Source organism: Amblyomma maculatum, chromosome 1 (genome assembly GCF_055883805.1).
Source record: "Amblyomma maculatum isolate TAMU_Amacu chromosome 1, ASM5588380v1, whole genome shotgun sequence".
Taxonomy (NCBI): Eukaryota; Metazoa; Arthropoda; class Arachnida; order Ixodida; family Ixodidae; genus Amblyomma; species Amblyomma maculatum.
Window position 1 is genome coordinate 29,489,016 of NC_139344.1, and position 22,681 is coordinate 29,511,696.

The window sequence follows — 22,681 nt, forward strand, 5'->3', positions numbered from 1 at the left end:
AAGCTTCTACAGCCAACGCGGTCGTGCTGTGCCAGAGGCGGATAGTTTCCAATTCCCGGAAGCGGACAACATTGGAAAGAAAGCGGTCTCAAACGATTATACTGTTAGTGGGGCGGTGAATAGCGAAGCCTTAAAATCCTGCTGTTCCAAGGCATTAATCGAGATTTGGTTGGAGAAGACGATGCGATAAAGTTTTGACATCAAAGCACTCACGTACCTTGACCCCCACCATGTAAAATGGTGACTGTACAGACAGAGAAGAAAGGCGTACCCTCTTCTGAGCAGTTCCTTGGAAGCAGGCTTCAGTCTCGGCTGTCATTTCGGCAGCAGCTCGCTTTATAGGTGACGTGGTGCCTTGAGGACAACCGAATTTTTTCATAGTCTGTTGGCATGCGCGAGGAACGTGAAGGTAAGGCGGAACGCTTGGAGTCTCGGTGCAAACTAATTTATTTTCTTTTATGAGCCGGTCCCTTCTCGTGTACGTGTAGCCGGTCGACTTTAGTCGGCTACGGTTGGCTACGTTCCTCTAGCAGCGCCGTGGCCAAGCTGTGGCGTATTTGTAGTTCACCACAGCAACCCCCCCCCCCCCCCCCCCCCCAGTGAGAGCATTAACTCAAGCTTAGGGTTTTGGGCAGCTTAGTGCGTTCACATATCTGCCACTGCGCGTGTGGTAGCTGCTGGTCTCTGTCGCTCAAGAATCCGCTGCCATGGGACTAGGCGCTTCTGCAAGCGTGCTAGGCGGCAGGGTGGAAATACACGTTGTGGACTGACTAAGTTTCCATGGAGGCAGGTTTCACTCTGTCCAGTGAAAGAAACTTCCGGCCGGCTCCACATAACAATAATGAGCATTTTGCACTCACAGCGGAGAATCTTGAACGGTCTGTCATATGGTGCATGTAGTGAGTACTGCGTCGTTACGCAGAAACACATGACTGTATGAAAAAGTTCGCAGCTCCTCTATCAGCGGGTTGTCGCGGAGGTATAGCTGGGAGCTGCTTCATGATATCACGTCCAGGTTACATGTTGGTATGCGCAAAAAACGCAGAGACGAGGTGGAATGCTTGGAATCTCGGTTCCAACTAATTAACTCCTTATGAGCCGGCCCCTTCTCGAGTAGCCGGCCGACTTCGGTCGAGCAGCGCCGTGGCTTAGTTGTGGCGTATTTCTGGTTCATCACAAGCCCTTGGTTGCTGCGCTACGGGAGCAGTGAAGCTACACCTCGCCTCGGTAAGGGCATTCACTATAGCTGGTGGGCAATCAGGTGACGGCTAATCAGCGCACGAAGCAAAACAGCAACGATGGCGTTACAGAAAATCGTTGGTAAAGTGGTCAAAACTGACGAAGCGTGCTGGGAACACATCTGATTCAGGCAGCACTTTCATCTTCATTCTATTCCCAATTTCCCGTATTCGCAATTTCTATTTTTCTGCGCTAAATGGTGCCCCCCCGACAGGAGCAGCATTGCCGCCTCGTGATGCTTTCGGAGCCCGTTGCTCAAACCCGGCAGCCGACTCCACCGCCTTACTGCTTCCTGCATCCCCCAGTAAAGTCTCAGCCGGCTTCACAAAAGTGCTATTTGGCTTTGAGGTTGCAGCTCTTTCAGCGTCAGCCTCATCCATCAGCAGGTCGGACATATCTCCGCTTCTTTGCTGCTTGACGGGCCGGCCACACGAGTATACGTGCGCTCGCATTGACTGTCATCGTGCCAAAATTGTAGACACACACTCCAGCTCGCCCGCCACTCACGTCGAACCCTTTCCATGACAGCTGAGACAGAGAGGCGCCCTGCTTGGCATCAAAACAAGGGCGAGTTCACCTCCGATACTCATCTTGCGGAGCAGGTCCTCAAGCTTCACTCCTGCCTGAGGGACACAATGCGTGTGGTGGAAGTCTTGTCCCCCGCTCCTTTCGCGCACAAGCCTCGATGTACTTTTCCGCATAACACAAAAGCCGCTCGTACATCCTCTTCAGGCACATCAGGAAGACTTTCATTCTGACGCCTTGATTCGAAGCACCTACGACCAAGATACTTTGTTGGGCGAGTTGGTACTTATTCATTATTAATATAAACAGCGCGAACGCGAAGACAAAGGACAAGATACACGAAAGCCACGGTACAAGCGCTGACTCATAACTAAGCCCTTACTCCAAGGCCCAGAAAAAACAAACATGAAGAAAACGAAACGGTCACGAGAAACCACCCCTGGGTTCATCTACTGCATAAAAAAAATTACTTATAAAATCACTTAAAAAAGACACCTCCTTGCTTAAAAAAGACACGGACAATAAGTGTGTCAGCAAGACTTCTCTTGCTCTTTCAAGCAAAGAGGTGTCTTTTTTAAGTGATTTTTTTAAGTAATTTTTTATGCAGTAGGTGAACCCGGGGGTTGTTTCACGTGACCGTTTCGTTTTCTTCATGTTTGTTTTTTCTGGGTCTTGGAGTAAAGGGCTTAGGCTTAGTTGTGAGTCAGCGCTTGTACCGTGGCTTTCGTGTATCTTGTCCTTTATCTTCGTGTTCGCGCTGTTTATATTAATAATGAATACCTACGACCAAGCATCGCCTTTTTTCATCTTCAGCTGCCCAATCGCGAGCAGCTCTTTCTCCGCTTCACTAATTCAGTGTCCCAGCACTAAAATGGCTCATCCGATGCACCCCCAACGTGATAAAGTCAGGAGAGAAAGACTGGCGCTCTTACCATTTCGCCATGAGGACTCATTTTCCGACGCTGGGAATCTAACCCAGACCTCCTAGTTGAAAGCCAAATATTCTAACCGCTAGACCATGCCTGAAATATTTTTTCTTTATGCTCGACTGCGACAAAAACCCACAATACACCAAGCAAATGCTTACAGGGCACGATATACAAAAATGCAACCACAACTAAATATGCAGAAACACAGCAAGGAAAGTACAGAAAAAGTATACAAATTAAAACATATCTGCTTCTTTACAATTCGCTGCTAAAATTCTCTTAGGGCCGCTAATGGCTCTACTCATGTGAACAAATCGGGCGCTTCAGGGGCGAATCTCTTTTAAATCAATGAGTTTACCCTTACAATAGAGTTTTGAAACTCTATTGTTGGACTATTGACCGCCTTTTGAATTTACTGAATTTCGATAGACATTCAACCCCAGCTGAATGCAATCTTTACAGGGCCAACAGAATTTTTATTGTGTTCTACCCAATAGACTTTTTGTGCAATTTTTTCTATGTGCTTTTTGTTGTCAGTTTTCAACGTTCACGAACAATTAGCGTGTACTGTTCATGCTGACCCATGTTTTTAAGTAGTTTTAGGCACAAACGATAAGAGCATGATGTGACAATTTCGTTATGAATTTTTGGTCTCACTTGTAATCAACTATTGGCCACATTCTGCAAAGGGAAATATAAGAGCAGCATGCAGTTGCGTGCTCGTTCATGTTATATAAAAGTACATATTAAAGGTGCACACTAAGCTCAAGCTTCGCAACACAGTGAAAATATGCCCTAAAAACTTCATGATGGCAAAGCCTCCACTAATAATGCAAATACATCGTTGAATGTCAATCAGAATCCGTAATGGATCAGCTTCTGTATGTCGCAGAAGGTAACTTTAGTGGTAGGACATATTTTATATTTATCATAAAACAAGTTCAGTGAGTCATCATACTAACAAACAGGATCCTAGATTGAACCTACCATGTAGGGCAGGACAGAGCTTTTTTAAACCAGTTCCAAAGTTCACTATATATATGCTTCAGGGTCTGACATTCTGCCCAAGCATAGGTATTTTTGCCCGTAGCTTATTGCTGCAAAATGAGGTGCAGTCTGTATTGGAATCCTCCACCGCTCTATGTCTTTGGAGAGTTTTACTGTAATTTTTTTCTTTTCTTTCCTTTCTTAAAGTGGACACCATGCTAAAATGAAGTCACTTTAAACATTGAGGGGTTCTAATAATCACCGATTGATCCCACGGATACTATAGAGTTAACACGCATAGCAAAAACATTCGCGTATGAAAAAAAAAGAAGAAAAAAACAAGATTGCATGCGTCTTCTAACGGCGACTCTTTTTTTCAAAGAAGCATTCGGCCGCCGCCTTGCTTCTGTCCGCATCCCACTTCCCCCGTGCCCCGCGAACGGCGCCAGCATGTCCGGAGAGGTCGAGGGTCGCTTCCTGTCGGCTGGGGGGAAAAAGGGGGGGAGGGAGGAGGGGTTGCTCCCGCTTGGTCTCCGCTCTGTGCCTTCTCCGTGGTTTGTTTTCACGGAGATGACCTTGGCTTCAGCAGTCGCGCAGCGGGGGTGGCGGCTTTTCACCGAAGCTGTTCTTCTGCGCCCCGTTTTCTTCGCACGCAGACGCGGGTACGCTGAGTGCGGCGATCTGCCAGTTCAGTTGGCGTTTTCCCGCCACCGTGGTCGCATCTTGCACTGTGAACGAAGCACCGTATGTAGGTTTTTCGCTGGTGATTATCACGAAGATCGTTTTGTTCAAATTGGAGCGCGAACGTACGAATTTAAGTCTTCGGAGGACTCCGCTCTTGGGCGGCAGCTTCTGCGCAAGGAGGACGTGTTTAAGAAGTTCAACAGTCGCAGGCGTTTTGGATTCTAAGCGAAAAGCCGGCGCGGGCGGAGGGAGCGTCTGCACTTTGGTGAGTGTTTTACTTTTTCCTATTCGTGTTTGTGCCAGTCTTGTACAGTGTGTGTTACAAGGTGAAGCCCGCATGTAAATATTTCTAGCAGACAAACCAGCCTCGTCGAAAAAAAAGGAGGGGGGAGAGAGAGAACGAGGCTTGTCTCTACGCGGACGCTGGGGCCGATGGAACGCCAGCTGGAATAGCGACATTTTCTTTCTTTTTTTTAACCGGTGACCGTTTTTGACGGATTGTTCGGCACAGTGCTGTACTCTTTCGATACGCTACTCGCGCTGAGACGGACACATTATCGAGATCATAATGTGCCTCTGTCACACATTGTGGATTATTGAATCTGTGCAGCTCCGCCATTTTTGCAGTGTTTGTTTTTGTTTCCACTCATTTTAGTGCCTATAGTTGGTAATTTTGCTTCAAGCTTTCTGGGTGGTAATGCTTGTGACCTGCGCTTTGCTATTTATATTCACAATGGGATCTTTGACGGCAGCATATATTGTTTATCAGGGAGAAATGAACGATGTGGTAGTGCTGCCGAGCTGTGGAGGCGGCGGTCGATGCCGTCTAAGCAGTGAAAGACAGTGACAACTCATTTTAGACAAGAAATTTCTTGAGCTATGACGTGGAGCAGCGCACAAATGCCTTTGCTCTATTTTTAGGTTAGTATATACCGCAGCTTAATTATGATTTATATTGTTTATTTCAGCATCACATGCGAGGAGTTCCCGGACGTATCAGCGTTTTACGCAAAGAACAGCCTGGCGTTATACCTTGCACATGAATTGAAATAAAGCAAATAAACAACCCAGCTCATGTTATGGGTTCACCAAAGATGCATATTTTTTCTTTCTCATTAACGCGCATTTTTTATTTTGTGTTCCCTTTCCGCTGCGGATTAACAGAAAATGCTGCGTGATCAACGATTAGCCAGGAGCAGGCACGAGGTGGTTTACATTAATGCAAAAGCAGCACAGCACATATCCTTGCTGCGGTCAGTCAACACATTCTATGTTCTGCTCGACCAATCAACAATTTAGTCAGTTTAGTGTAGGTTAATGAGTGAGTAAGTATAATGGGGCTTAAAAGATCAAGATCTGTTTTGTTCTTTTATGCCTCACTATGCTTATCATTAACCAGCACTGATCAGACAGGATTGTTGATTGGTCGGGCAGAACATAGAATGTGGTGACTTATCGCAGCTAGGAGATGTACTGTACTACTTTTGCATTAATGAAAATCACTTCCTGGCAAACCGATGGTCGTGTACTATTTTCTGTTGTTCAGGAGTGGAAAGGCAGCAGAAAATCAAAAAGCGTCACTTGCAGAGCTTCTGAAGCATTTGAGCCTGAAATCAACAGAATTTCAGTTGCGCGAATTCCAAAAGCGCTCTTAAGAAACACATGGGCCACTATTTCATAAGCGCTCAACAAGAGGTCAACACTGCATCATCCAAGATGTTGCCGATTATCGACAGACTTTCAACAGCGTGTATTGACACAACGCTTTCGAATTTCTATAGAAACCCTACATGCATTTTTGTAAGGGTATGAAAATAAGTTCATGCAGGCCGCACTTTAGGATCGCAATAATGTCCTGCCATTCTAGATCGCCAAACCACGGCCGGTCTCGAGGGAGAGAGCGCTTCTCTTCTCTTACGGCCTCTAAAATAGGGTCTGTTTCCACCGCCCGCCGCGCCTCGGTGGGGTCGCCACCTCCCTACTGCTGCACCTCCGCTACAGCCGTTCACGCGCAAGGGAAACCGAGCTCGCTTTTAGCTTCGCCCGCGTCAGTTGCAACCGGCAGGTACGGAAATTTCACTCCTTATGGTCTATACAAAGTCTGTAATCAACATAGAACATTTATTGTGTACGAGGAATAAAATACAGTCAACAATCCGCTCAAGCGCGCGCTCCTTCGTCAGTGCGGCCGTGCACGGTCGAATGAAGCTTCGGGTACACTTCAACATTTTTACCCCTAATTTTTCCATAAAAATAAATTTACCAGGCTATGCAATGTGCCTTTGAATGCTTTAAGCAGGTGTAGCGCGACCTGACGTGTGTACATGGTGAACTGTTAGGTGGAGATTCTTTAAACCGCTACCGTTTTCGTTTAAATCAGAAGAGGCACCGGCAAAAATTCATGGCGCGTCTCAGATTCAGAGTAAAGAACAAAAATTTACTCATATAGTAAAAATTTCACTTTTCTCGTGGAGTGGGCTGTTCTAGCTTCGTTCAAAACATATCAGTCGGTTGAAAGACCGAAGATGTATATGTAGTCTCGCGACTACTTTTAATCAAGGAAATGGGCATAAACAGTTAAGCAGAATCGAAAAGAGCGGCAAAGAATAAACAATTTGTCCTTCAATTACACACTGCACTATATATTCATCAATTCATTAAAATGCGACCTGCGTCTAGAAAATTCAGTCTCAAAATCTTCCTGCACGGCTTGTGCACATAAGGAGTTGGCCTCTCGGTCTTCTCTGTCACTTTCCTGGTATAATTAATTGAGAAGGAGAATTCTGAGAAACGTTTCAACTATTAAAGAAGCGGACCTAATAACATAGCTGTTGTCAATTTCATTCGGGCAACTCAGTGTTGAATCCTGAAATTCTGACTGAATCACGATCTTAAGTACTTCGAGAACATTTGTGTGTAGTAGGTGCACGGCAGCTTTTCGGAAAAAAAAAAAGCCTGTCCAATAGGGCAACAAGTTCTGGTTTCGGATAGTGCAGTCCACTAGAATATTCTGTCATCGTAGAAGAGCGTACTACATGGGGCTGCTTCTTTTCCTAGTTGCAAGAATAATAGCGCAAGCGTCACACCCGAAGTTGATTAACTAAACGATATGTCCAGCGATGTAAGTTAAACCGGAATACGTGACAGTGGGAAATGGGATGGTAGGAGATGCCATCACTTCCTTCAGTGTCTTGATTTTGCTCTCAGATGAGACGTCCGTCTTGACAATGTAGTCATGTGCCGCTAGCTGTTACGGCCCTCGCATCTAGCATATGTCATTCCCTTCCGCACATTAACCTCTACTTTCCCGGAGAGAGCCTCAATGGGTCGCTATATAAGGCTTGAAATGAGTCTTCAGTGAGAGTATCCTTCTTTAAAGGTCCCCAGAAAGGGGTCACCAAGAAGGGTAAACAACGCCATAACACTGATAGTAATTGAACCACCCATCATTCTCCCGCAAAAATTTTCGATCTAGCTGCTGCAACACCAGAGATATCGGCGATTAAAAATGACCCTTCCAATTTTCCCCCTCAACTCGTACGCCGAAGGGAGCCATAAAAAAACAAAGAATACAAGCAAGTTCAAAGCTCCGCCCAGACATACGTCACTTCGACGAACTTCCGGTTGCCGCGCGCTCGCTCGCTGGCGTACTCGCGCCAACCCGTCCTCGCTCGCACACGCCTGAGGAGTTCGCCAGTTCGCGCAGCGACGGTTAGTGTAACCGCGAACCCGTGGTTATCCTATGTTACACGGCGGACCAAACCATGGTTGCACCACTAACCGCGGTTACCGCAAACCGAGCTTGACGACCTCGGTTTGCGTCGTTAACCAAGGTTATGACGGCGTCTGTTGACGGAAGCTACTCGTCGGCGCCCGAGTGCGCGAAACGTACGAGCGGGTCTGCTTCACAAAGTTATTCATTTGCCCACTGTATCACGTTTAAAGATCGATGTATAGATTATGGTGCCGCCCGACGTCTTCGATTACGGCCGACAGCGCAGCGACTGCGTACTGAAGCCTTGTCGTGCCTACAGTATCGTTTGAGCGGCTTGTTGCTGTGCAGAACGCCAAAAAAATACGCGGCCTTAGCTATGAAAGTACACGAGTTTGCAACGCTTGCAGCACGGGATGCCGCGAGCAGGCTGAGGTACGTTACACAATTACCGCGGCGGTGGAACGTGCGAGCGCGGCGAACGCCGGCGCCGTGCGTGACCGTCCCTAGTCGTCGCTAGGCCTATTGTTTCGCTTCGAAGCCGCGGCGGCCGACGCTTTGGAACATGATCAACGCTGTCGTAAATCGTCTACTTATGAAACTGCCTTATAGTGATTCCTATCCTGCCATAGTAAAATAATTATAGGATTAACTCTGCCGACGCATTAATCGCAGAGCTAGTACGAGCAGATCGGATCAGCCGAAATGCACCAGCGGCAGCTGGCTTGAGCAGAAACTAGCTTGTATCTCGGCTATCGCTCTTACCAGCGATTTGCTGCTGGTCAGCGATCCTCACGAGGGCTTCATACTTGATATTCGGCTCAGTATTCCAGACGCCAACAAATTTTAGCACGCTTTATTTCGGACATCGGTGCTAACGATCCGCCGTGTGGTTCGCGAACGGTATGCGGGAGGAGGGGCCACAGCGGCGATGTTTACGGCGGTCAAGGAGGTGCTGCCATCGTGCGCTGCTTGACCGTGCTGTTGACGCCTCGTCGGACGACACTCCGATACTCATGAAACCACGTTATATAAATAAGATATTTGTAAATGCAGCTTCGTTCTGCCGATCCGTGCGTCGCTTCGGTTGTTGCACTTAATGGGCAATGGCCACCTAACCGATAAGGGCGGCGAGCTGTAACAGCCCGCACAGAGTTCGAGCAGCGCACGAGCAGACGACTTTCGCAGCTACCGGAAGTGTGTTCGTGACGTCATGGTGGCAGTGACCGCAGCGAATGGCAGCTTCTAGCAAGCCTTGCCAGTCAACCGACCCGTGACGTCACGGGATTAGGAAATAGTTCCATGCGACACCGCCAAGCGACATTTCCTCTGCCCGCGAATTTCAAAAAACGCTGTTTTTAAAAATTAATAATAAATCGCTGGCTTTGTTCCAAGGAGTTATACTTTGCGTTAATGCTCAAAAGGATGTGTTCTACACACCGATCACGTTTATCAGTGGTTTCTTGGGGGCCGTTTCCGTGGACCTTTAACGCTTTAGAAGTTTCTTGCATACTTTCGATATAGCAGGTGAACTGATTTGTAAGTCACTGCATCGAGTATCACCTTCATCACTTATTGGACTCTTTTTACCACTTCGAGCACAAGTGGTGTCATGAATATAATACCATTTTTTATTGTTTTCATAATAAGCTTATAATCATGTAAAAATTTCATTAAAACAATGTTTATTTGCAAAATTAAAATAATGTTTATAGTACCACACATTAGCTAATATATGAATTGCAGTAACATTTAAAGCTCAACCCTACAACGTTCGCTTTGACTGTTATACTAATACTTTATATCATGCAAGCAATTTTCAATTTACATTACATTTTTATGAAATTATTTTCATCTTCGGTGCTACATGAATGAATTTGCATCTAGCGCTGAAAGACGGTTTTGCTGTTGCAGACGAGTTGCTGTCATGTTAGCCTTGAAGAAGCTTCGATGTGATCACTGCTCATTCAGTTTTTTTTTTTTTGTTCCTATTCTTGTACAGCTTGGGAAAAATTCGTATTAAAATGGACAAAAGCAGCTACCATGCCGCAATGTATATCATATGCTTGTCGAACGTTTGCTGAGCGACAATGTTTTTTATATAAAGACTCCGTTCACGTGTGTAGTACGCTGACGACATGCCGCTGCAGCATCTACCTTCTGTGTTCTTTCATTTCGGGGCTGCATTAACCCCGAAACCCGCGAGCGACAGCGCGAAACTAGGCAAAAGCCGCCCGCCGCCGCTGAAGCAGACGCGGAGCGAACAGGGAGCAGGTCGCGTCCCTTGCGGCGGCGGAGAGCGTAACTCCAGGAGAAAAGTTCCCATTGTTCCCGCGGCGATTGAGAAAGCCGTAAGAGAGAGCGCGCGCTCTCCCTCGAGACCGGCCGTGGCCAAACACAGTGGAGGCACAAAGGCATGATTAAATTGAACCGTATTTCGTTGTCACTTTGTACAAATAAGTATCTTAGGCCATGTGACTCCAAATGAATTTTTTCTTTATTGTCCTTTGCAATATGTCCCAGAAGTACCCTCCCAACAATTCAAGAGCCCGTGGTCATTGTTTCAGGTTGGTTTCAGGTTAAGCAAACTGAACACCCCGGTAGAAATAAGCCCTTTTCCTCCAAGAACTTTTTAACTGGCATTGTTTTGGTATGTGACTTAAAGAAAAACATTTTTGTACTCTGTGGCACCTGCATCCTCCTCACCTGTTAAAGGACATCGCTGCCTGGGCTTCCGCTATATTGGACCCTGTAAAAAGGTGATGGGAAAACAACATCGCACAAATATTTGTATACATTTTTCTTTTTACAACAGGCATATTCATAGGAAAATCGAACAGAGGGAAGTCGCACACTCCCTAAAAGCTCTCTAACATAACCAAAAGAGCGCGTCGAAAAACTTTCTGTAGAAGCAACAAAATCCGGCAGTGCATGCCCGATTCTTAACTCGCGCATAGGACGCAAACATGGGTCGCTTACATCGCAAAGTACATAAACTTACTAACAATCTATCACAAAAATAAGTGCCCCAGCCTCAGTCCACCATCCTTAACCCGCCTAAACAAGTTCGTTATGCCGCATCGTCCGCTATTCGCAGCCCACAACAAAGATGCAAGGATCAGGTACCTTCTCTGCACATTCAACCTAGCACAATGCATCACTTGCATCGCATACCACAGCTTAGTGATCGAAAACATACTATACAATGCGGCTCTGGCAAAAATAGATAAATGCGTTCCTCTCCATTTCTCCCACTTTTTCGCGCCGTGGCTTGTGTCTGCTCTTTCCAGTATGTCTCGCTACCGCGATAACTATCTTGAGGAACACCTAAATGTTTTAGTGGAGTCGTCGCCCAGGGGACACTTGCAAAGCTGACAGACGTCGAAAGGTCATTATACGTGCCAAAGACCCAGGCACTTGGTCCAGTTCACCCTCTTGTCAGTAAATTTAGTGAATTCTTTGACGCACCCAACAGCATCTGTCATTCCCTTCCGATCCTCTGAAAAATCCGCAACAACATCGCCAAATGCCAGCAACTTAACTTTGGCCACTTGCAGCCAAAATCCACGAATCTTCTCATTTTCCACGATATTCAAACATAACGTTTCAATATACATACGGAAAAGAAGCGGGCTGAGGGAACAGCCCTGGCCTACCGATCGCTTCACGCAAAAGGGGACCCTCGTCGTACAGCTTCGGTAAACCAAGAGCACTCCCTCACCAATTGTGGTACCCACATTCCCATGGTCGAGTATGTAGAACAGAATTTCGTGAGACACAGTTAAAAACTTTCAAGGTCCAGCTGTAGGATGACAACAAAGATATTGATTGCATCCTACACATCACAACACTGAGCGACACATCCTGCTTCTGTATATTGGAAACTATGGAATGTCCCTTGTTTGATGAGGACCGACAATTTGTTTATAACTGTTACAGCCTACGGGCTAAAACGTTCAAAATAACCTTATGATCTACTTTCATCTCTATTTCCCACATTTCCAAAATCTTGACGGACTTCCCGACAGAGAGCTGCATGAACAGCTTGACGGCGTCAGGGCGCCAAGCAACAGTGAGGGCGTATAACGAGCTGATTTTGTTGGCGAGCTCTTTCACTGGGGCTAGGCCAACAGAACCGCTTGCAGGCCGGGGCTCGTCCAGCTAGAGCTAGCGTCTCGTGCTGGCGCAGAGTCATCACCTTTTTGTGGGTCGTAGTATGGTTTTAAGCTAGAAACATGGACAGAGGGGTCACCCCTCTTAAAACAATTTCTTTTATTTCTGGGCAGATTTGTACAAGACTTGCAGCATTGGTGCATTTTCTCACGCTCATTCCCAAACTGCAAATTGTTTTTATTCAATGCAGGTAGTTTTAAATAAATTAAGGAAATCTAGTCTTTTGTTTGGAGGAAGCATTATCAGTAAACATTAGACATTGTCGAGAAGATTGCTATCCTTAAATGATTTAGAATCACGAAGGGCCACAATAAGGCATCAGTGAGCATTCTAAAATGAGTTTGACGAAAGTTATGGCTTGTCAGACTTGCCAAAGAAAAAGCTCATTTTGGTGACTGGGGTGACTGAGACAAATTACTTATTCTGATAATTTTGGCACGCAAGAAGTGGCTAAAAAGCAGTGTTACTGCAGAACTTATGAGTTATGTTTCTGGCAGGAAAAGAATCATAGGGATATCTGGTGTAGAACCAGAGATATCGCTTTTCCAACATGGTGAGTGTGTCCAAAACTCAATTTTGAGAGATAGGGGAAGAATGTTTTTGGTATATTTTTGATTCGCTAAGGCAAATAGCAGCTCGTTAAAATGAGTTATGACTAGATTTTTGGTGTGGGCACATCGTTTTGCGTCGAGATAATTTTCCCTGCAACTCAGAAGCAAGTTTATTTCGACAGGGTTTGCGATTCCGCACCTCGCGACAACCGTTGCCACCGCGCCACTAGCCTTTCCGAGTGCTCCATCTGTGGCGCCTGTTGAAACGGCTTCGGTATCTGCACTGCAATGATTACGATGCTCGTACATGGCAATAATCGCCTCGAGGAAATTGTTCGCACCCCTCTCTGTCGCCCCAAACCCAACCAGTACATCGTTATTGGCCCATCGCGGAGCGTCAGCGCTTCGTCACTTATTGCGGATATCAGGATGCCGCAATGCTAAGTCACCGGCGAGCCTCTTATCTCTACCTTTCTTCGATTTTAGACCAGTATGATGCTCGAATGCAAATTTTCGGCTTTTTCGTGGGGGTCACGATGACAGAGCGTCGCTAAACCAGCTGGGCCTAACTGCGAAACCTTTTCAAAATAGCACCAGGCCACAAGCTGTCGACGCCGGCAGCCAACCAAAAGTGGTCAGTTTGGTCACATGCATTCGAAGCCCAATAGCAGCGCGTGTTTCGCGCAATTTCGTCCCTTCGTTTCCCGCTTCGGGTGTCCGCTCACGGGCGCCGATCGATGAATCACGATCTTTGGAACGAGACCAAAAAATGCGGGCAAAGCGCATATTTCTCGAACTGCGGCCGACCGAAGCTCAGCGCAATTTGACCTCAATTTAAAGGGCCAAGCATTCAGACTCGCCATCAAATGACGCCCAGTCCGCGGCGACGACAGGTTCCATCGCCACCACGTGCTGGCGGTCAACCACCTCGCCGGGTGGGAAGGCTGGGGAGCGGGATTTTCATATATAATTACCCGCCTGGCGCTTGCACGAGTGACCACGAAGAAGGTTTCTCTGTTATTACCGAAAGCAAAAGCACGCAGCCTTTCCCCGAACGGGAGTGCCCGCAAAATTCCGAGGTTAGGTGCCGCGGGAAAGTGACCTTTGCCAGAGGCGAATTTCTCGAACATCGCGGACTGCCTTAAATTGGTGCTGCATTTACACCGCCGGCTCAAAGCCTCCAGGTAAGTTTGCCCTCGCCACATGAAGATGTGTGAGGAGGCTCAAGTACCACTATCGGCAGTGGGTGGCACTTGCTCCTAAGCGTCTCCCTGATTGGATTGTGCGACAGAAACTCAATTTCCCCAGCTCTTTAGCAAGGACCAACAAACAGTATTTAAGACATGTGGCTGTATCCACCAGAGCTAAGCTCTGTTCACTTCTCTCGACCTTTTCACGATTCTGTTCCGTGTCCAGGTGTCGAGGCTCCACGTCCACACAATGAAGTGAACTAAACATAAATTTACAGTCATGGTACAAGGAACAACAATACCGGCACAGGGGCCGACAATTACTGGCTTCACGCGACTGTCTTCCTACAGTGACGGCCAGGGAGACTCCGCCATGTCCGCTTCAGGTGCGCAGCACGGCGCACGACTCTCACGACGGTGTCGACGGGTCTCGCTCAATTACCGGCCGAGCGCGTTCTTTTATGGGTCCAGAAAGCCGTTGCTCTTCAATTTGTTCAATCCGGACGCTGTAGTTGGCCAACGAACGCACTTGGTTCCCGCCTTGGTGTGAGGAGGCGAGAGAGGAGGGCGCGCCTCCGTTGCGTCGGCGGTCGTCGAGGCGCCAGAATGTCTGGCATCTGCTCCGACACTCCGGACGCCGAGGCTTCGCCTATGAGCGCCGGTGCCAAGCGCAGAAGCACCGGGCTTGTAAGTGGGCGTCGGGAGCTCACCGGAACCCGCTCGACTTCAGCCGTCGGCCGCTGTAGGAGCCACGAAAACCACGGCTCGATCATAACAACCTGTACATACTTCACTACGTAGAAAGTGTACATAAGAGTCTTTTCTTCGCTCTCCCCACTAGCTGATCCCGCTTCGATGCCTCATCTACTCCTGGCAAGTCTGCGGCAAAGCCTAGGCCTCCCAAACCCCGATCACATCAGCGTTATGTTTGTACGCGCCACTAACAGGACGCTGTTGTGCCGGTGGGGTTATCACACAGTAGCCCACCGTCAACAGGGTTGTGCCAAGGAGTTGGTAACGCAGCGCTCGTCACCCGTTTCGTGAACGAGGGCTGTCAGCTCCCTGGGCGGTAGCGATGAATCCGAGTCGGCGTTGGTGAGATGAAGAAAAGGCTTTATACACTATTTACAGGTATTTACACAACAAGATCGGCTCTGGGGCCGAAAGCTAACATAGCCATGTGCGACTGTTCTCGCGCAGCGACGGCCGGGGAGATTCCGCGGCGTCCGCACTGTCAGGGGGCGAACTGCTCCCGATGGACGCTCGTGACGAACTCACACTCGGAGTCTCGAACGGAAGCACTTGAGACTCCGTTGCCGAGAACCGTTGACGCTCAAAATGGTCCAATCCGACGGCAGCACTTTCGCAGGGCCAATGGGAGAGCTTGCTGCGCTCTCGCTTCAAATATGCCGCGGGGCGAGAAGGGGTTCACCGTCAGGGCCACGGCGCGCCGTGCTGTCTGGACGTTCAGCGCATGTTGATACACGTCGCTTCTGTCCCTTTGGTACGGCTCGCCTCCAGTGCACTGGTGCTTTGCAGAGAAGTATCCAGAGTTTGTGAAGGAGGCGTTCGCCGAAGAAGTTTGGCGTCCGGCTGAATTTCTGGGCGGCTTTGGCCAGACACAACAGCACCCCCGCCATCAGACAATGCGCCGGGAAGACGAGCTGCTCGCATGTGGCTCGGATGCCGGGCGCGCTCGTTCGCCAGGTTCCTCCAAGCTCACGTACAGTGTCCGGGCGCCAGGTAGCCTCACGTGCCTCGGGTTCCACTCGCCAGGTCAGGATCTCTGCCGACAGCCTTCTTGCCGGGGCACGCCGATCAACTTCGCTCGGGTCGCTCCGATGCCCTTGCCAATCGCCACTGGTAACGGTAGACTTTTCTGCGGCTTGCAAAACTGACCGACAACAGGCAACACCCAACACAAGCAAGTACCCTCGGCCACCCGTCAAACACCAGACAGAGGCAAAATTTCAAATTCAATTAGCTAAATTGTTGTCCCCTTTTCGCTCCCACTACAACAAGAGACAAGTGTATAGGATGCAGTACACAAGGATCAAACAACAATTTTGCATATTAAAAATACATTAAGTAGCAAGGAAAATTATCAATCAGTAATGGAAAAGAGTCTCCTTGAAATCGCTTGGACCGTAGACCATAACTGAGGAAGCAAGGAGGTCCTTTAATTTTTCCCAGTCTGCCCGCGAACATAACAGTCCGTCGCGAAGCAAGAGAAGGTAAGAAACGCGGAGTTACTGCAGGAAGCGCGGCCTAGAAGGCCCGACTTAGAGCGTCTGCGTTCGCGTTCAACCTCCCCTTTTTATAGCGGACAACGAGATTGTGCTGCTGGAGTGTCATGCTCCACCTCAGCAAACGGCCGCTTTTAGACGACATGTTACTTAACCATGTCAGCGGGCAGTGATCCGTTTCCACAATAAACTTAGAACCGGAGACATAGCAGGCGAGCCTTTGAACGGCCCACACCAGGCAGGCGCACTCTTTTTCAGAGGTGCTGTACGCCTCTTCTCTACAACTGAGTTTGCGGCTCAAGAATAAAACTGGTCGTTCATGACCATTAGCATCTTCCTGGCATAGCACCGCTCCCATGCCGCGATCACTCGCGTCACACTGAATAATGAAGCCCTTGGAAAAGTCTGGCGCCGTTAGAACTGGCTTGTTGCTCAGGGCTTGTTTCAGCCTCTGAAACGCGTTCTCTTTCTCCGAGTCCCACATCACTTTGACGGGCTCAGATTTCCGGAGTGCGTCTGTTAGCGGGCTGGCAAGGTCAGAGTAGTCTCTCACATAGTGTTGGTAATAACCAGCTAAACCCAAAAAGGCCCTTATCTCAGTCTTAGTGGTTGGCCGGGGATAGTTCACAATAGCTGCTACCTTGATGTCTGAAGGTCTACGCAGGCCGCGCCCCACCACATGGCCCAGATAAGTCACTTCCGCACAACCTAGGTGACATTTAGCCGGTTTCGCAGTAAGGCCCGCCTCTTTCAACCTGCTCAACACGATTCGCAAGTGCTCCACATGTTGCTCCCAAGTATCTGAAAAGATGGCCACATCGTCGAGGTATGGTAACGCGAAATCGCCCAAGCCATGAAGCACTCGATCCATCAGACTGGAGAAACAATACGGCGCGTTTTTGAGTCCAAAACTCAGCATAACTGGGCGGAACGTTCCGAATGGAGAAACAAATGCGGCGTAACGGCTAGCTTGTTTTGTAAGAGGTACTTGCCAATAGCCTCTCACTAGGTCTAGCGTAGAGATGTAATTTGCCTTCGACACTGTCTCCACCCTTTCTTCCAGGTTCGGTATTGGATATGTCTGATCTCGGGTTATCGCGTTCAGACGCCGATAATCGACGCATGGCCTCGGATCTTTTCCTGGAACCTGGACTAGTATTAGGGGCGATGTGTAGTCGCTCTCACTTGGTACTATAACCCCCAAGTCACGCATGCGCTGGATCTCTTCAGCCATGATTTTCTTTTGCACAGGTGAACATCGATACGGTTTACTACGAATCGGTTCCTGCGATGTCAGCTCGATGTCGTGCTCTACGACCGTTGTTTTTCCGGGACGGTTCGAAAAAACCTCTTGAAATTCTGAAACGATTCCCTTTAAATCTTCCTTTTGGGTGGCGCCTAGACGTGCGTCCAACATCAACTGATCCAACATTACCTCTAAACCACACGCTCTCATGTCGGCCGTCGTCAGGATTTCCTCCCCTTCCTCATCGGCCGCGTTCAAAGTCAAGTTTACAATTGCCTGACGCTGAATGTATGGTTTCATCAGGTTGCTGTGATAAATTTTGTTGGGCCGTCTTCCCAATTTCACTTCATAGTTAGTATCAGAAAGCTTCGATACAATCTTTGCGGGCCCTTCCCATTGAACTTCGAGCTTGTTTTTCTTTGATGGCCGAAGAAGCATCACTTGGCTGCCTACCTCAAAGGTGCGTTTTTTTGCTGACTTGTCGTAGTACTCCTTCGACAAGATTTTCGCCGCCTTCATATGGCTTTCTACAATATCCTTTGTTTTCCCCAGCCTCTGAAGTAGGTTGAGGACGTATGAGACTACATTTGAGTCTTCATCGCCGCCTTCCCAAGACTCTCGCAGCATGCGCAGCGGAGTTCTCAAGCTTCGGCCATACACAAGCTCTGCTGGGCTAAAACCTGTGGTCTCGTGGGGAGCAGATCTCAAGGCGAACATAGCGGCGGGAATGCAGGCCTCCCAATCACACTTGCGCTCAAAACACAGGGCTCTCAATATTCGCTTGAGTACCGAGTGCATTCGTTCCACTGGGTTAGATTGCGGGTGATGGATCGAACTGTGCACCACTTTGATTCCGCATTTATCCAAAAAGGTGGAAGTTAGGCAGCTGGTGAATACGCTGCCGTTGTCACACTGAATCTCAGAAGGGAACCCTACGCGTGCGAAAATTGAGAGCAGAGCGTCCACGACCTGGGGAGAATTTAGCTCCTTAAGTGGTACCGCCTCTGGGAACCTGGTCGCGACACACAGGGCAGTCAGAACATACCGGCAACCGTTCGTTGATCCCGGCAGAGGACCTACAATATCGATCACCAGTCGCCGAAAGGGTTCTGTTATGACTGGCACCAACTTCATTGGCGCCTTCCATTTGTCAGTGGATTTGCCCACTCTCTGGCAGGTGTCACAAGAGCGCACGAATTGTTCAACATCTTTCCAACAATACGGCCAATAAAACTCCTGAGCAATTCTAGCTTTGGTCTTTTTCAAGCCAAGATGTCCTGCCCACGCATTTTCGTGCGCGAGTTCCAGTAACTGCCCGCGATACTTCCGAGGAATCAAAAGCTGCTCATATTTGAGACCCTGCTTATCTGTGTAGCTGCGGTACAATAAGCCTGATCTCTCATAAAATTCAACTCCCTTTTTCCTCACACCCAGTTTGACGCTCTTCATTAAATCGGCGATCGAGCAGTCTTCCTGCTGCTCGTGAATGAGAGTTTCCTTCTCGACTGCAGCCAGCGCTTGCCAGCCGGTGGAAATCGGAGCGAGAGTTGAGCTCGCGTCGCCTGGCGGCGCCGCGTCTACAGCGCAGGCATCATTCTCAGCCACGTCCAAACACGGCTCGCTCACACCTTCTCCCGCGCTCCGCGTTCCCTGCCGTGCCGTCTCACCACTCAAGTTACCCTGCTCGTCCGGTGTGCCGCAGCGCGGTTCGCTCACCGATGCAAGATCAAGTTGCCTCGACAGATTGCGCGCTTTGGATCGCGTGAGGGCCATGTACGCCACGTCGGCAAAGAAAGATTTGCCCTGTTCCTTAAGAAGCTGCTCCGAGCTGTTTGAGAAGAGGTAGGGAAATTGCTCCGGGAGGGCGGCAGACACAGCGGCTTCCGTGTTTAGTTTACCAAATTCTCCTTCAATGGTGACCATCGCAATTGGTAGACAGACGCTCTGCTGCTCGGCCACTTGCTGTATCCAAGCGCATTCTCCCGTAAACTCACTCGGGGATATCAAAGACTGGTGGACAACGTCCATAGTTGCTGCCGAGTCTCGAAGTGCTCTGCATTTTTTTCCGTTTACCTTAATCTCCTGCATATATGGCTCCAACAGACGCAGGTTTTTGTCTGTTTCCCGAATGGTCGCCAACACAACTCTCTGTTTGCAGTACGCTGCAAGGTGCCCTTCCCTTTTGCAGTTATAACATTTCAACGGTTTGCGTTTTTCAAATGAACGTGTCGCATCGTTGCCCTGTTTGGGAACATCATTAGCCCTCTGAGACTCATTCTGCCCCTCCCTTACAGTTTCTTTTGTAAGAGACGAGTCTTTACGAAACTCACGACGCGTGAATGGCTTCCGTTCGTCGGGCCTCCTCGGAAAGCCATCTTTCCTGTCAGTTTTCTCTACGCGCACTGCCTTGTTGTGCAAGCTTCGGCGGGCGTAATATTCTTCCGCTAACTCTGCTGCCTTGTTTAGCTTAACCTCCGTTAGCTTATCTAGCAACCAGAGCCTGACATCATCATCGATACAACGGTAGAATTGCTCTAATGCGATGCATTCCACGAGCTTATCGCGATCGTTGTAAACCTCTTCGCCCTTGAGCCACTCAACTAGGTCGGCCTTCAGACGGAACGCGAAGTCAACATGCGACTCCTTACCCTTATGAGCATATCGGAACCTCTGCCGGAAGGCTTCAGGCGACAATTTGTACTTCCGCAGTAGTGCCTCCTTGACATCACTGTAGCTTTCGAAAGCCTCTTTCGACAGGCACGTGATTACGTCAGATGCCTCCCCGGGAAGCAAAGCCAACAAATTCTGTGCCCAGAGGGATGGCTCGATGTCATTCCGTTCGCACACATGCTCAAATTTCACGAGGAATTTAGCCATATCCTCGCCAATAGCAAAAGGCGGTAGTTGATCACGGATTTTGGGACTGTTAGAAAGGACTGTCGCAGAAGCCAAGCTAGGTGCTGGCGAGCCTTTGTGAAGCTCCAACTCTATCCTTTTACGCTCCAGCTGTCTATCCGCCTCACGCTCCTGCATTTCTTCCTTGCGACGTTCCCTCTCCTCCTCTTTATCGCGACGTTCCCTCTCCTCCTCTTTATCGCGACGTTCCTTCTCCTCCGCTTTCTCGCGACGTTCACTGACATCAGCCCAGGCCTCTGCGGCTTCCTCAACCGTCACGTCATTAGTCTGCAAGATCTCAAGGATCGCTTTTTTTCTTTTCGTTGAGCACACATCGATGCCCAACTCCTCACAAATTTGGAGAAGTTCTTTGACCTTGTAACTCTCCATCCTTTACCGGCCTCTTGTTGTTTGCCTTTTTAGAATAGTGTACTATACGTTCGCTATCTCGCTCCTAGCAAGAGATGCGCAAGCCTTTCTCACACTGATTCCCTTCTCAGCATCCCCTGGTTTTCAAAACACTTCCTGTAGGCTTGAAACACGCAAGGTTAACACAATGCTACGCTCAGCCTTTCTCTAAGCTACCCTGTGTGTTAGAGAAGTCTGGCGTTTGAGGGAAACTTCAGGTACTCACCGCGCCGAGGTGCCTGACGCCGGTCAATCCCGCAGCTGCCATCCAATGTTGTGCCGGTGGGGTTATCACACAGTAGCCCACCGTCAACAGGGTTGTGCCAAGGAGTTGGTAACGCAGCGCTCGTCACCCGTTTCGTGAACGAGGGCTGTCAGCTCCCTGGGCGGTAGCGATGAATCCGAGTCGGCGTTGGTGAGATGAAGAAAAGGCTTTATACACTATTTACAGGTATTTACACAACAAGATCGGCTCTGGGGCCGAAAGCTAACATAGCCATGTGCGACTGTTCTCGCGCAGCGACGGCCGGGGAGATTCCGCGGCGTCCGCACTGTCAGGGGGCGAACTGCTCCCGATGGACGCTCGTGACGAACTCACACTCGGAGTCTCGAACGGAAGCACTTGAGACTCCGTTGCCGAGAACCGTTGACGCTCAAAATGGTCCAATCCGACGGCAGCACTTTCGCAGGGCCAATGGGAGAGCTTGCTGCGCTCTCGCTTCAAATATGCCGCGGGGCGAGTAGGGGTTCACCGTCAGGGCCACGGCGCGCCGTGCTGTCTGGACGTTCAGCGCATGTTGATACACGTCGCGTCTGTCCCTTTGGTACGGCTCGCCTCCAGTGCATTGGTGCTTTGCAGAGAAGTATCCAGAGTTTGTGAAGGAGGCGTTCGCCGAAGAAGTTTGGCGTCCGGCTGAATTTCTGGGCGGCTTTGGCCAGACACAACAACGCCTTCTGACATTGTAGACGCGCATGATTCGGTCGCTAGATATTGACAAAAGTTTCCATTTGGTTCTGATAACTTGCTCCGGTCATATTTGGTGTCGTTTGGTTCAGGCCTTCTTGCTGTGTTTGCGGTAAGGCCCATCTTGAACAATGTCCAGGTCATTTTTGCCATAGTCCTATAAAATATTCAATAAGCCATATCTGAGCACGAAAAATATGAAGATATGCTTGCTAAAGCGATCGCCTAGGTAATATCGCCGCGTGTATTCGGCGCTTTGCTGCCGCACACTAACTGTGTTATTCCTACAGAAAGGTACGCATAAAATAGTGGAGCGCAAATTTCTATTCAGCCTGATCTGTGAGCTGTCAACGCGTCCCTGACACCGAGGTAATCAACGTTTTTCTAAACTTTGGCATCGAAGTGTATCGAAGAAAATAAGTGATAATGAATTATGGCATAACACAGAAATGAAAGAGTAATGAAAAAACAAGAGGCTTATGTATGGCCTGCAGCTTGTAATACGAGCGAAAGCTCTGTTGGCATGATTCTGCTTGGTAATGTTGTACACGGTTTGATGGTTTGAATTAGAGGGACACTCAAGCTTCACGTTAAAAGTAGACGCGATAGCACTTTTACACCGCCCATCCCTTCCTCGATTTTTGGAGCGAACGCTCGATTAAGCCATGCTTCGCAAAAGTCATTGAATAAGATAATTTGACCTTCAACCGGAGGAGTGCATGGGGCGTGTCGTGGCGTCATACCACGTGACGCGCTACAGTTGCTATCGCTGCGCCGCCGACGTCTCTGTGCAGCCTGTCATGCTAGTTGTAGCCATGTGACGAACGACGTGACTCATCGCTCGCTTAAAAGAAGAAGCCTGTTCTTGGATGTATCTCGCCGTGCAGGAGAGCCTTGCAGGACCGGCTTCGGCGGCCGCGACAGCGGTTACC

General features: G+C 48.8%; 1 protein-coding gene across 1 annotated transcript; it reads right to left on the reverse strand.

Moving 5' to 3' along the window:
- Positions 1–16,258: 16,258 nt before the first annotated feature.
- LOC146202014 (uncharacterized) lies at positions 16,259–21,493 on the reverse strand. Its single transcript, XM_084599992.1, has one exon. It carries the CDS (start codon positions 20,765–20,767, stop codon positions 16,259–16,261), a length of 4,509 nt encoding a protein of 1,502 aa, XP_084456118.1. The 5' UTR covers positions 20,768–21,493.
- Positions 21,494–22,681: the final 1,188 nt, after the last annotated feature.